Source organism: Onychomys torridus, chromosome 18, assembly GCF_903995425.1.
Source record: "Onychomys torridus chromosome 18, mOncTor1.1, whole genome shotgun sequence".
In the NCBI taxonomy this organism is placed as follows: Eukaryota; Metazoa; Chordata; class Mammalia; order Rodentia; family Cricetidae; genus Onychomys; species Onychomys torridus.
The window spans coordinates 19,586,732-19,602,675 of record NC_050460.1 but is presented as its reverse complement, the minus strand read 5'-3'; the positions used below and the strand labels follow the sequence as shown (position 1 = coordinate 19,602,675).

At 41.4% G+C, this 15,944-nt stretch overlaps 1 protein-coding gene across 2 annotated transcripts in view; it reads right to left on the bottom strand.

The window, feature by feature from the left end:
* Positions 1-684: 684 nt before the first annotated feature.
* Col9a1 (collagen type IX alpha 1 chain) overlaps positions 685-15,944 on the bottom strand; it is a 160,452-nt gene continuing 145,192 nt past the window's right edge. For both annotated transcript variants that reach the window (XM_036168501.1, XM_036168502.1), the window contains 2 exons: positions 11,623-11,700; positions 685-1,741 (listed from right to left, as the gene is read on the bottom strand). In XM_036168501.1, coding sequence (XP_036024394.1) covers positions 1,557-1,741; positions 11,623-11,700 — 263 coding nt within the window. In that variant the 3' untranslated portion in view covers positions 685-1,556. The remainder of the gene's footprint in view (positions 1,742-11,622; positions 11,701-15,944) is intronic.

Below are 15,944 nucleotides of genomic sequence, written 5' to 3'. Positions count from 1 at the left end.
GTCATCTATGGTGAATTTCAAAATGACTAAAGCACACAATTCCCAACACATAGACTATACTAATGGAAGAAATGGAAACAAGTATTACCCTGATTTAATTAGTATACACTGTACACATGTATTTAATTATCATAATGTAATGCTAAACTATCTAAATTTTTAAAAGAATACAGTGCCTTAGGTAACTTGCTTTGTAAAACTAATAAAAAGTGGTAAGAAGCCAGGCAGTGGTGGTGCACGCCTTTAATCCCAGCACTCAGGAGGCAGAGCCAGGCGGATCTCTGTGAGTTCAAGGCCAGCATGGCCTACCAAGTGAGTTCCAGGAAAGGCGCAGAGCTACAAGGAGAAACCCTGTCTCGAAAAACAAAACAAAACAAAAAAAAAAATGGTAAGTCATTTTTGCATCAGTGAGGCTCCAAAGGGGAGCTAACAACTTCTGAAATGAAGGTGTGGTCCTAACCTAGAAACCAAGCAAAACTAGTTTTATAGGACTCCAGGAACTCTCTGAAATACTGTACAAAGTTTACATATATTCTTCTGAAGGAAGTGAGTTTATAGTTTTCATTAGAATTTCAAAGAAATCCATTAAGACTCTCAGCGCATACACACACACACACACACACACACACACACACACACACACACAAACAAACAAACAATCTGTCACGGGGTAACCCGATGGACCAGTAAGAACTTTTCAGACTTCTCTGGAAGGAATAAACCAGTAATACAAATACATTTTTAGAAGTAACAATATGTCAAAATTTTAATGTATATAAACAAGTTCAGTTAACATTTAACCACATTTAACATGACTATTTCTTTAGAAACACACAAAAGATTGTGAAACCATGTTTATTTGTTCTTTGGTACAATCAGAGATGTTACCTCAAACTTTAAAAATAAATAACGTCAGCAATAAAATGGATGCATGTCAGGGTATTAAAATTACTTCTTTGCTTTCACATAGGAGATCTTAAAATATGAATGGGTTTGGGATACAGTACATACAAGTCACAAATTCAGAATAAAGATGGAAACCACTGTATGATATAAAGAGATCACTTCTGTGACAAATCCCTGATGGAGATTTTAAGCACCAATTTTATTAAATGTAGTGGGGTTTCTTCCTTTCTATTCTAGTAATACTTTATATAACTGAATTAATAATCCAAGAACAGTATCTAGATTGAAATGAAGATAATACAGCAACCGAGGTAAACTGGACAGTTGTTTTCATTTGTTGGCACAGTGGCCCGCAATAAATCACATACTTATTTATAACACACTAAACTTCAAGATCCTGGGAAGAAGATCATAAATTTGGCTAGAGGGAATTTGACTTTTGTCTGATGACTCCCCTGTCTTCCTCCCATGGATAAGGAACAAGACACACTGAATAGCACCATTGTTCTAAACCCAATTGTCAAGTAGGACTTGTGGAATCATGTTGAAGGTGAAACCTTTTAGTTGTAGCCCTGGCTTGGGATGCTATTTCTCCCCCATGCTCCTCTATCAGGTACAGTTAGAGCAGAGGGCCTACAACGCTAAGGCTTTCACTTCTCAGGCCCTTTGCTAAATGCCCGTTGACCAGCCTGCAGGGTGCAAGAGGCTGGCTCACAGAAACCAGGAGGGCCTGGAGGGCCTGGGGGTCCAGGCACACCAGGAATTCCTGCCACTCCTGGGGGCCCTTGCTCTCCATCTCGGCCATTCTTCCCATAGCTGGCAGGGCCTGGATCACCTGAAACAGATAAAAACCCACACATGTGAACAAGCTGTTGATTAGCAGAAGATACTAGACCGAACAGCCTAGCAGTATGTGACAAGTTGCTTAGCAAATGCCCTTGGAGATCACGCATGATGACGAGATGGGGAACCCCACTGGTGGATATGGGGTTCATAGAAATCAAAGGCAGAAAGTGATTTCCATGTATGTCTCCCACATTTCCAAAATGGCAGCCTCTAGACATATATATCTATCAAGAACTGAAATGTAGCTGGCCCAAACTTAGGTGAACTGTAGGCATAAAATAAAGCTGAAATTTGAAGGCTTAGGGTAGAAAGGCATAAAATATTTTATTAACAAATTTTAGACTTACTACTTGATGCAATAATTTTTTTAACCTAGTGAGTTAAATAAATGGTATAGGGTTCTCTCAATTTATACTGTGGTTATGTTGAGAACATAAGTAAAAAATGCAGCCAACCTTCTAAACATCATGACTTAGCCACCCAGTACACTGCAGAGTATCAGGTCTTTTCATTAGTGAATGCATAGCCAACTTTGTGCTGCCTGGCATCAGGAGAGAAAATCATATCATGTACCACTAATTCCATAAAAAGATCAAAATTCAGAAATTTTAAGTGAAGTTTCTGTGAAATTTGTCTCACTTCATGTCATCACAAAGTGGAAAAATCTGAGGCTAATCATCTTATGTCAGGGACTAGCTGTGTTATTAAAGTTAATTTCACCTGACTACTGGAAGATTCAAAATCACACGTGCTGTGCTGACTTACAGCTCACATTGTCTTTCTCATGAGCAGTATTAATTTCTAATAGTGATCTATACCCAAAGATAAGCATAAAGTAGAAATTAAATACACGGACTTTCAGGACAAATGGTTTTAAGTTTTAACTCTGCCATTTTTTTTTTTTTTTTGGTTTGTTCATTTTTCAAGACAGGGTTTCTTTGCATAGCTTTGGAACCTGTCCTGGAATTCACTGTGTAGCCCAGGATGGCCTCGAACTCACAGAAATCTGCCTGCCTCTGCCTCCTGAGTGCTGGGATTAAAGGCATACACCACCACCGCCCAGCATAACTCTGCTATTTATGAACAATTAGAATCAGAAAAAAAAATCTCTGATTTCATCATCCACAAAATGGGATGATGTGTTTGTTATCATTAAATTCTGTGAGTGACAGCTCCAGTGAAATGGGGACTGCCTCAATTATTAAATATTAGTTATTAATGTCCATTAGAAGATCACACCATGCTGCCTACAAAATTCCATAATCTTACCCTGACATGAGTTTCACCACAGAGAGTTCTGCTGTGGATATCACTCTGTGTAAATAAAATTCTGATTGGCCAGTACCCAGGCAGGAAGTATAGGCGGGACAAACAGAGAAGAGAATTCCAGGAACAGGAAGATGGAGGGGGAGACACAGCCAGCCGCCGCCATGACAAGAAAGATGTAAGGTACTGGTAAAGTCACATGGCAAAGTATAGATTAATAGAAATGGGTTAATTTAAGATAGAAGAAGTAGATAACAAGAAGCCTGCCATGGCCATACAGTTTATAAGTAATAATATAAGTGTCTGAGTGATTATTTTATACGTGAGTTGTGGGACCACCAGGGCTTGGTGGCACCTGGAGAGAAGGCTCTCCAACTACAGAGTTCCTTGTGGACATTTCTTTTGTCGTGTTTGCCCAGTAGGGCACATATCCTGAGACACAGCGCCCGCATCCAAGAGGACTTTCTATTGAACGTGTCCCTCTTTGCCTCAGTAATGCTTTCATCCTATTCCCATGAAAGTAATCCTAAGAGAGCAGTGTAGAAGCAGCTGCATCCACTAGGACCATCTTGTTACAGGGATCCTTGTCTGTCTCAGCTTCCTTATCTTAGGCACTCTGTGGAGAAGTTGAAAGCCAGATCTTCACATCCAATTACACATTTTCGTAGGTAGAGGTACTCTCCTGCTTTTTACCAGGGTCTTCAGTTTTTCTCCTATTTTAGTGGTCTAATGACATACATCTCACTGGAATGACCTGGTCATGTTTAATGGTACTGTTATGAAATATCTCACATAGTTTGAAATCAAGGTGGATGGGAGACCCTATTTTATACACATCTCATTCTTCTGTGTGTTTTACATCAAGCCCTGCACAAAGCAGTGTTAGAGGGCAAACCATTAGCAAGATTTAAGGGAGAATAATTATCTTCGAATTATGCATCTCGAGGCTGTAGTTAAGCAGAGATGTGTTATTTCTGATAAATTATCTCATAGGCTTTTATCCAACTACAAGTTGAGATGAAGCAGGTGATTATGCATTTCCTCTAATGAGAGAAAGGCTTTTCCTCATCCATAGCATCTATAGATAAGGTTGTCTGTCACAACCGCTCCTGCAGCAGACACCTCTCCATCCCCTGACATTAGAGACAGTTAAAGGTTAAGTTGATTTCTCTCTTTAGTTTAAAAAAGAGGCCAAATCTGACTACATATAAGAGGTGATTTTCGTGGACCTTATCAATAGCAATGGCACACTGAAATATGTCAAATCTATCCATCAAAACCAGGAGAAAATGAACATGCTCATAGAAGAAGTCAAAGTCCAAAGACTAGCCAGGTAGGGTAGATTAGGCCAACCTCTAGGCAGGTAGGGTAGATTAGGCCAACCTCTAGGCAGGTAGGGTAGATTAGGCCAACCTCTAGGTAGGTAGGGTAGATTAGGCCAATCTCTAGGCAAGTAGGGTAGATTTGGCCAACCTCTAGTCAGGTAGGGTAGATTAGGTCACCTCAACCCACAGGCCAAATCTTATTTGTAAAAATGGCTGTATTAGAACATAGGCATGCTCATTTGTTTACATATCATCTGTAGCTGTTTTTGGAAGGCAAAGCCATGGCTGAGGGGTTGTCACAGAGACCTTCACATTCAAAGCCAATAATTGTAACCCTGTAGAGAGAAGGATTCTTGGCAACAAATGTCATCAACCAACAGGCCTAGATTAGGAAATGTCCTGCTGTCTTTACTAAAAGAAAATAAATAAAATGGGCATAATGAAAAGGACTAGTGTTCTGTGCCCATTTGGGGAAGCACCAGAGGGGAGTGACTGGGTGGTCACTGGAGGATGGATGCCCCCAGCACCACTCCTGCTGGTAGCTACCACAGGGAACACCAGCCAGGGATTCAAATCAGACCCATTTTTGGTGTAAGCAACTGTTTCAAATTTTTACTTCACATTAGTAAAATAGTCCCCTCCCTGAAACCTTAAAGGGAATTTGTTTGGCCAGATGTGATGGCTCACACCTTTAATCCAAGCACATGGGAGGCAGAGGCAGTTGGATCTCTATGAATATGAGCAGCATACTTACCATAGAGGCCAGTCAGGAATACAGAGTAAGACCCTGCCTCAAACAAACAAACAATAACACAAACAGAGAGATTCTTACTTACATTCTCACACATAGTTTCCCAGCTAACACACTGGGAGTGGTGTGAGGATCTTACTCTGTGTATTAGACTGGCCTCAATCCCCCACCTCTGCCTCCCAAGCACTAGGATTACAGGCAGGAGCTGCCATGCCCTGGCTCTGATCCAACACATCTTACGGGACATGGGCATTTTATTTTGGTTTGTTTGACTTGCCGAGTTTATTCAAATTTCTTCTTGACCTTTGAGGGTAGAGTTGGTGTCCTTTCCATCCTTGATTCAGCTTCAAAGACGCAGAGTTAACCCTAGTCAACCTTCATCAAGTGCACCGACAATGTACACCCTTTCTAGCTCTGGATGATATCATCATCAGCATCGCCAGCACTCTACAGAGACCTTCCCTTACATGCCATATGCTATGCTCATTGTTGAACTCATTTCCCTTCTATGGAAACAGAGTTAAGAAGGCTAGTCTCCGAGCCACAGAGCTAGAAAACACTGTAGTTAGCGCTAAGGACTCTTCACCACCACTCTAGCTGAACTAACCTCCCATCAATAATGACTGATTAACTCTCCTGAGGTTATGTATGTGGTGGTGGTGGTGACATTGGTGGTAAATTTGTTGGGTCTGAATTGACTAGGAAATTTAAAAGAAAAGAGATACAATAACAAAAATTTAAAATTGATTTTTGTGTTTAGGTCTCTACTATGAGAAACTAAAATATTTTATGGGTTTTGTCCTGTGTTAATGCCTTGAGTCGGGTAATGGCCTTCCTTTAACTAAGCTTATCAGTTTCTTGGGATCCTTAACTCCACAGTTATGCTCTCAAGGATGCTCTAGACTTGTTGAGAGGGAGCCTCAGTTTGGGGTGACATTATATTACAGTTGGAGATGATTCACTGCAATTGCTCACAAAGTGGACACAAATGCTTGGTTCAGCAGCTATGGTAGAGTGTCCATCTGAAGCTCTATGTGGGCTAAGAAGAGACAACCAGGGTCTGAAGACTCTCCCCCGCCTTGTCCAGCCTGTGGGTCTGTTGACTTTACCAACTACCTAATGACTACACAGCTCTCTGAAATATCAATGGCCACACTGACAAAAGTTTTCATGATTTTAAAAAGAAATCTATTAAAAAGGGGAGCAGGAGATCCCAGCTGGATCAAGAACAAAAAGGGAGAACAAGGAGTAACAGACCATGATAAATGATGACCACATGAGAACAGGAATAGGCAGAGTGCTCGAGAGGTCCCCTGAAATCCACAATGATACATCCTCTGTAGACTGCTGGCAATGGTTGATCTGACCTAGTCTGGTGATCAGATGACTAAACACCCTAACAGTCGTGCTGGAACTCTCATCCAATAACTGATGGAAGTGGATGCAGAGATCCTCAGCCAGGCCCCAGGTGGAGCTCCAGGTGTCCAATTGTCGAGAAAGAGGAGGTACTGTAAGAGCGCTAATTGTTGAGCCCAAGATTGGAAAAAGCACAGGGACAAATAGCCAAACGAATGGAAACACATGAATTATGAACCAAAGGCTGTGGAGCCCCCAGCTGGAGCAGGCCCTCTGGATAAGTGAGACAACTGAATAGCTTGAACTGTTTGGGAGGCACCCAGGCAGTGGGACCAGGACCTGTCCTTAGTGCATGAGCTGGCTGTTTGGAACCTTGGCCTTACACAGGGACACTTTGCTCAGCCTGGAAGGAGGGAACTAGACCTGCCTGTACTGAATCCACCAGGTTTAAATAAATCCTCAGGAGAGTCTTGGCCCTGGAGGACATGGGAATGGAGGGGAGGGGATGGGGGGAAAGGTGGGAGTGGGGGCGGGAGGGGGGAGGACAGGGAACCCATGGCTGATGTGTAAAATTAAAACACAAATATAAAAATATTTAAAAAAAAAAAAAAAAAAGAGTGTGAAGAGCATTCTCTTGCAGACACTAGAGGGCAGGCATGTTACACGGATGGGGCAGCCTTTTCCCTTTACAAGAATGAAGCACACACACATGAAGGAAGAAGACATGCAGGTAATTGTCAGTTAAACAGACAATCTGATGATGAATGGAATGGCTATGTAATCCTCGGGGGTTTACCCGAAGTTACTTTTTGTTTGTTTATTTGTTTTGTTTTGTTTTATGCTGAGCTTTTTCTGTGGTATTTCACAAGATTCTTCATTTAATTTATTTCTTTCCCTAGTGAGTTTGAATGCACAGAGAAGTCAGGATTTATTATTAAATATGTTTCCTTGAAATGCTCTGAGTGCTGAGCTACTGGTCACACATGGGCAGTTCAGTGGCAGCAGGCGTGCAGGGATGTCCCTTAATGAGATGACCTAACTCAGCAACTGCTCTAGCTGGCTCTGCTGAGAGAATGAAGAAGACGAGGATTAAAGGCCCAGAGCTTGTTTATGAGATCTGCACAGTTCTGGGAGAAAGGCAGAAAAATAAGAGGTTGGGGATATGCTCGCATCAGGTAACTATGGTGACAAAGACAAATTAATGGCATTGGAAAACCTGTCATTTTGTCTTTTACATGAACCTAGACTCAGGAATATTCCCCTCTACCACTTACAACTGGAGATACCTTTGTCAGGGTGTGTGACCTGGGCCAGTCTGTAGTGGGGGAGGGGGGGTTAGCAAGGCCCTGCTCTGTGTGCTTTACATGTATCTGCATGTGCAGATTTTCTCCTAGATGAGCCCATAAGAGAGGATGGTTCTGACTCCTGTTCCATAAGAAGGAATCGAGAGCAGAGGTCACTGGAAATAAGAGAAGGCCCCACAAGTCCTAGGAGCCTGCACCCAGGACTATAGCCCTTAAATATGTGTCCCTTCCAGTTCAACTAAAACTATACAGCATATGTTTGCCTTTAAATAACAAGGCACTATAGCCAAAATGATCATCAACATGACGATAATGACATATGGCCTCTACTATGCAATGTCACACAACAATCCCAGAACATGTAATGCTTAACACTGAACTGAGAGATGCTCCTGTGAAGGGAGACAGAGAGCAAAAGCTGCACAGAGAGAAGACAGGGATTCTAACAACCCATAGATATCGAAGGTACTTAGTACAGTTTTTAAATACTAGGTATGTTTGCACAAATAATGATGAAATGATCTTTTTCCACTCGGTAGGCTTTAAATCTCAGACTCTCCAATAGTGACACCCAAGAAGGGTTCTTTAGTGGAGACCATCACAGAAACCCACAACTGGACACAGTGCACAGATAACTGATCATAGGGGCCCCAGCCACAATGGATATGTCTACATTACAGCTCCTGGATCTATGGCTCAGGGAACATGGAGGGAGAAAATGTGGAAAGACAGTAAGGGCCAGAATACCAGGAAGCCATCTGTGAAACTGTCTCCTGAAGATGGTTCCATAAACAAGACCATAACAATGACAATATCAATGGACATGGTGGTGTAGAAGGGGGAATTTTCTCCGGGTCCCACCCCTAGACAAAGACTAATGACTGCTGGGAATTACTCTCTCCTTTGCATGAGACCCTTATAGATTGTCCAATGCAGAGTAGTTAGCCCTCAAACCATGTGTGTGTGTGTGTGTGTGTGTGTGTGTGTGTGTGTACATATATATATATAGCACCAACAGACTCAGCAGATTATATTAACACGTGCATACGTATCCATGTATATGTGAGTGTGCATAACAATTATAATTTTTTAAAAAAGAGGCTATTAGTGGATATGAGAGGGATTAGATGGAGAGAACCTGGGGAGGGAGGAAAGGAAGGGGGAAAAAACGATGTAATTCTAATTCAGTTGAAAACATACTTTAAAAATGAAATTTAAAAATTAAGGTTTAAATGGAAAGGAGAAAGTGATATTAACTATTTTAATCAAGATTTAAAAAAATAAAAAAGTAAAGCTTTAAAGGGGAGAATAGCAATGTTTCTTTCAGGTAAAATGTGTATTTACCTAGAAGATTCCAGACAGGTTCCTGTGCAGAATTCTGTTGAGGTTTCCTCCAGGTCACAAAGTTTAACTGGCATTATATTTGGAAAGTACCAGAAAACTGCATTCTAAGTTCTACTAGAAAATTTGTTTTTAAAATTTTACCCTCTTGGTGGACAGTTAACCAGTGAAATGGCCATAGTGACCGGCTCACCACAGGAATGGCCCAGAATTGAAGCAGAGCATCATAAAAGGAGGGCCGGCTTCTCGGGAGTAGGGCTAATTGAGAGCAAGGTCCCCTGCCACTGCCCATTAAGGACAGCAGGAGAAGAGGCCGCAAGGGCTTCACTAAGTTTCCGCTTTGCCCTTAGCTCCCCTCGTCAATGTCAGAAGCAAAACTGAACTAACAAACGACATTCTTCGGCCACTGTTATGGTCAGAAGCCGTCTGGAGCACTTCACATGACTGCTTGTTTGTAATTCTCAAAATTACACTATCAGAATGATGTCCCTCGTATTTTGTAAATAATGCAAGTGAGGCACAGAGAGAAACTAATTGGCCCAATGCCGTAAGGTTAAGAAATGACAGTGGCCTGATTTGAACCCAGGGTTTCCAGTTTGTGGGGCCTATGCTTGCAGGCAGGAAATCCCTTGTCAAAGACTTGTCTGATTCCATTAGCCAAATATAGTCACAGTGCAGGGAAGAGAATGTGAGCCTGGCTGAACAACACAGGCCCAAACGGGCACCTGGGGTAGTGATCAATACAGACCCTGTAGTCTACTGAAACACACAGAGAACCATCCAGCAGCAGAATGCCAGTGACTGTAATTTGGAAGTTTAGCCTATATTTTTGAAAAAATAATCTGAAGCTCAAAATTCACCAGATGTTGTCATTGTCCCATCAAAGTAACAAAGCCCTCCCCCAAGGAAAGCTGAGATGCAGGTAGGCGGAATAGAGAAGGGAGAGAATAAGTGTGAGAAAGGCAGAAGAAAAGGGGAGATGCCCCATGTAAAAGAAGGAGTAGACAGACAGCAAGGTAGCCCTGGTAAGGGGAGCGTGCCGATTAAAGGGCGGAGAGAGAGCAGATCTTGAGAGTGAGTCTAGCTTTAAGCCCCTCTGATGCTCACTGTTACAGGGGGAGTACTCATGGTGAGTACTGTTTTCCTCTCTTCTAAACATCAGTCAACAAACCCAAACTTTACTGTATGCTAAAGTCTTCTCGAGACCCTTTGACGTCCAATTAGATTATCCTTTTTCCAGCTATAAAAAAAATTAACTTATAAAAACATCTGGACAGGCCCATGAATCACAGTTTTAGACTGGCATTTGAGCTCTCTCCAAATGCCATCTGCCTCCTATATTTTAATAAGAAAGCAATCCCTGAGAGCAATGAAATAGATAATTGGAAAGCAAGGATTTTTTTTGCTATAATTATATAATTATAGCCATGATTAAATATGTAACCTCTGGCAGAATTACAAAATGGTAATTCCTTCTCCTAAATTTCCCTAAACTACACTTTCCAAATCCATGATTGAAACAGGCAACACGTTACTTTCTTTTCCCTCCCTACTGCCTCTCTGTCCTTAACTTTCCTCTGTTACAATGAACTAGATTCCCCAAACCTCCCCCAGCAATGCCTCAGCCACCATGCGGGAGCAGCTTGCACATGCTACCCACTACTGAGCTGAGCCAGCCTTCAGGTCCACAGTGTTGGGTTTACAAGTCATTTCCCCAGGCAACGAGTTCATTTCAGGCCAGACCCCAGCAACAGAACAGTCTGTGTATAAAGAGAACACTGAATGCCCAGTGAGAGGATCCTGCTCCTTACAGAAGCCTCTCTGTCACCTTGGGCCACACGGCTGTGATCTGCATCAGCGTGTATGGAGGGAGGGAGCCCTTTGCAGCTCTGAGATGAATTCCCTCAGTGTTTGTTTTGGGCAGAGTGGATTTTTAGAGGGTCTAGGTATTCAAAAGGAGAGCTTTTAAAATGAAATTTCAGATACTCCTTGTACCACATGGGTGGCTGAGGACCTGGATTCCTTTTACAAATGCTCTGGATTTTGTAAAATGTCAGGGCCAAGGTTATAGCTTGATGGTGGAACACTGCCTAGTGTGTGGCAGGCCCTGAGCTTGATCCCCAGCACCACAAACTAATAATAATGGTTAATAATTGTAATAAAATCACAAGAAATGCTCATCTGGGCTAGACATGGATACAGTTTTACATATCGCAATTTTTATAGCAAGTGGAGCATGAATGGACCTTGATACTATTTCTCTTAAAGCATATCTTTAAGAAATACTTCAAGCCTTGACATCTGTCTGCTCACAAGGAATGAAGAGTTGATTTGCACATCATTGAATTCTTCATTAAAGCCAACTGTGAAACTCCATGCCCTTGTGCCCTCCATCATGCTCGCCTGATAAGCTTAAGTGGCTGAGCAGTGCTTTCTTTAAAATGCTGCTCAGCCCTTGTTCTACATTGACCCGGACTTCCGGACTTCCGGACTTCCTCCCCTTCAGTCCACTGCAGAACTCACTTACCTGGGAGACCTGTAGCTCCAGGCAAACCCTTAGGACCTCGTCCTGGAGGGCCACGTTCTCCTTTTTCTCCCAAGTCACCTGCATTTCATTAAAGAGATGTTAATGTTTCTGTGTGTCAGTACATTTCTTAATTTCAAACTTTAAGCAAACACAAACTCATATAGCAAAAATCATGATGTGCCCAGAAGGCATGTTGTGATAGGCATGCAGCAAGGCCAAAATCCTATCAATAGACCCAAGATGAAGAAGAAAAAAATTCAAATGATTGATTTGTCGCCACTGAAATGATTTCTCAAAACTGGACGTGCATTTTCAGTAAAACACATGATAAGGTAAGAATCAATGGATCCTTCCTTGATATGACCAAACCTGTTTCCACCTGGAAGCATGACCCTTGACAATGGTCCTGACCCTGGAAGAGCAAGAGTGTTCTCTTGCTGCGATTGTACATCATTGGGTTTGAGGAATTAAAACCATTTCTATGTTTAGGTAAGAGGAACACATATTTTAAAGATGAGGATCAATTCAAAAACTGTTGCCAACAATAAGTAAATTCAGTCATATAACAGGATGCAAAATTAATATACAGAAATCAATCGTTTTCACATATACAAAGAGCCCCCAGTTATGAGACATGGCAAAGAAGTGCTATTTATAGTAGCAATTAAAATACTAAACAACTAGGCATGGGCTTAATGGAAATGTTCAAGTAAAACAAGAAAGAAATTGAGCATCTCGTGGACACGGAAAGTTTGAAACACTGTTGTGCAGTGGAATGACAGACCAATCAATGTGGTCATTTCTCTTGTAGTCCATAAACTGAATATTGGTGACAATCCCACTTTTGAAAGTACACTTCAACCAGAGAAGATAATTCTGGTTTACATTTTAAAAACCACAGGAGCTGGATTAGCCAGAAACCTCCTCCAAGGAAAGCAGCTTGAAGGAAATAATTCTACCAGTTATTAAACCAATTATAATGGTGTAGTACCAACCCTTGATGCACAATGCCCTAGTAAATCCAAATATGACAAGAAATTGATTTATAACAAAGATGGCATCTTTTATTTTAAAATTTCTTTTTATCATGTTTTATGTCTGTTTCTCTGTGTGTGCTCGTGCACATATGTGTGGGTTGCTTGCAAACACCAGAAGAAGGCATAGAGTCCCCTAGAACTGTAGTTAAAGATTCATGTGAGTGTCCTTATGTGGGTGCTTGGAACTGAGCTTTGGTTCTCTTTAAGAACAGCATGCAAGTGCTCTTAACTTCTGAGCCATCTCTCCAGCCACAAAGGTGGCATCTTAAGTGGAAAACATTTTGAAAGTCATCAAATGCTTAGAAAAAATGAGTAGCCCACTAGGAAAACAAAAACAAAAACAAAACAAAACAAAACAAAAAACCTCTATCACATGATTACAAATGAATCAAATATATAAGAACCATGAGAAAACATAGAGCTGGGGACATGGCTCAGTGGTTAAGAGCACTCTGTGTTCTTGCAGGGGACTCAGGTTCAGTTCCCAGAACCACATCAAGCACCTCACCTGTAACCTCCATTTCCAGCAGATCCAGAACCTTCTGTGGCCCCCATAGGCACCTTCATATGCATGGTGCACAGACACACAATTAGGTACACACACATACACAAACAATAAAAATAAATTCCAAAAAATGAGCAAACTATGTGATTAGGCAGTCAAGAAAAGAAAACAAAAATGGCTGTTAGCACACCCCTGGATTTGCTTTCACAAATAAACACAAAATTAAAAAGTGACAAAGATGTTTGGCCTATAAAATTAGCAAAAGCTCCATAGTTATATTAAACATATCAAGGATATAGAAAAACACAGAACCATATATTGCTGAGGAAAGTACAATTGGTATAACCTCATTGGAGGGGATATGACAATAACAATCAAATTATAAGGAGAAACTCCATGTTGCCCAGGAATTCTACTTCCAGAAATGTACTCTCAGAGAAGTAAAATATTTTGGCATGGAGATGGAATGAGAAGCAGGAATGAAGTCTGTGTTGATATTTTGTACCAAGATGAAATATGTACACTTCTGTGTGCTATAGCAACAGAGGACTAGAAACAAACAGATCATCAAAGGTAAACACAGAGCCACTGCCACAGACTAGACCCAGCTGGGGGAACTCATAGGAAGCTCTTTGGAATGGTCTCCTGGACATAGTGTTAATCAAAAGACAAATGAGGTCCAGCTTGCTTACTAAAGGATAGTGTGGCTCTGTTCACAAGGTGCTGTGAGATGTTATTCTGTATGCTGTGAATATGTGTTGCTCTGACTGGTTGATAAATAAAATGCTGATTGGCCAGTAGCCAAGCAGGAAGTATAGGCAGGGCAAGCAGCCAGACACAGAGGAAGCAAGATAACAAGGCAGAACTGAGAAAAGGTAACAAGCCATGTGGCTAAACATAGATAAGAATTATGGGTTAATTTAAGTGTAAGAACAAGTCAGTAATAAGCCTGAGCTAATGGCCAAGCACTTATAATATAAGCTTCTGAGTGATTATTTTATAAGCTGCTGCCAGACCACAGGGCTGGGCAAGACTGGAGAAACCTTCCAACTACACATAAGGAGGCAGAGAAAGCATGTGTCCCCAGATTTCTATAGCATTGCTTGTAGGGATCTGTAGGAAGCCAGTGGGTTTGTTTATCATAAGAATGACAAAGGAAACTAAGCATATAGGAAACTTTAGGGAGAAATTCTTTACTAAGCACCTTTCTCACATTTAACTTTTTGAGTTAGTGTAAATGTAGTATTATCAGAAACAAACTCATTTTAGAAATTAAAGTGTGCTATCACAAGTGTCTCTCACTTCTGACTCAGAGTTGATTGGGAATATTCTGTGGATAGCAACCAAATGTGTACAAGGCATTCATGAGACATTTGGTTGAATATGGGGCCTCAGCAACTGCAGAACAAAGTCACAAAATGTTCTCACATGTAAATAAAATATCTAAATATATCTCTCTATATAGAGATATATAGATATAGATATACAAATGGAAATAGCCTTAGGTCAGGTATGAGGTGAGAGCCAGGTTGAGAAGAAAATCAGAAGGCTGGGTGTTCTCATGGCTCTCTGGATGTTGTTTATTTCACTTTTATTATTCACAAGCTATAACTCATGTTCTGCACCCCTGCCCCCTCCAACACAGAAAAAAAGTGTGAGTCACAGTTATAACATGTATTTTCTCACACCTTCATTTCCATACCATCACATCTGTTTGACTCACACTAAAATGTCTAAAAATGCACAGCCTTATTCAAAGGAACTTAAAATTAATCCTAACCATGAACATTTAAAAATAAGATCTATAGCCTGAAAAACGAATAAAACACCAAGTAAACTGAGCCTATGGTGACTCCATTGTCGCCCTTGTGAGTTCTGCCCTGCCATGCATACAGGAGGTACATAATGTGTAGACACTGGTCCTGCACGTGCAATTACACATATGGTGTCAGGGAGAACTAACCACGTGGACTAAGATGTCACTCTACATTGGTGGGGGAGGGGGCACTTGGAGAGGGCAGCACACTCTTACCCTAATGTTCCGCTGTTTCTCAGAGCAATGTGAAAAGGAAAACAATAAATAAGACGTAGCCTGGGCTATCAGAAGCCTTAGTAACAACTGCAGCTTCTTATTCCTCTGTAAAAAGACCCAAAGGGACTAAGTGACAGAGTGAGCCTCATGGTGTCTACTTGTGTTAGGCAACAGTGGAGGAAGGCACAGCCATATGGAACTGCATCCCTCGTGACTCAAAATTTAAATTTCAGTGTAGTAGAATTCATTCCCTTGGAGAAATTTTAAGCTGCAAACTTCTGAATAGTAGAATAATATATGGTTTTTTATTAAATATTACTATCCTGTATTTGGTAGGATAAAGCCAGGGTCAGTTACCTAGAACTGTGTATTTCTGAATTGGTTGTAGTGTTAATTGAGAAAAAAATCCAATTACCCTGCCTGCCTCCACCCCAGATTCCAGAAGCAAAACCTTAGAAAGTGCTAATTTAAGAAATCAAATTAAGAAGGGCTGGAGGGCTGGGGGTGAAGGGCTGTGTCTGGATGGATGACTGACGGCTGTGGATACTGGAGAAGGAAGGCTATCGGCCATCCAGTGGGGACTGGTAAATGAGCCTCATGCTCATGCTCAAGGTCTCTCTTGGGTTCCAGACACAGAAATGCACTTCCCTTCCTTTCAGATGAGGCTCTCCTGCTAGACCCAAATCTGTTCAACATGCCACAGTCCCGTGTGGCCCAAAGTTCCTCCAGAAAGCACTCCAACAACCTC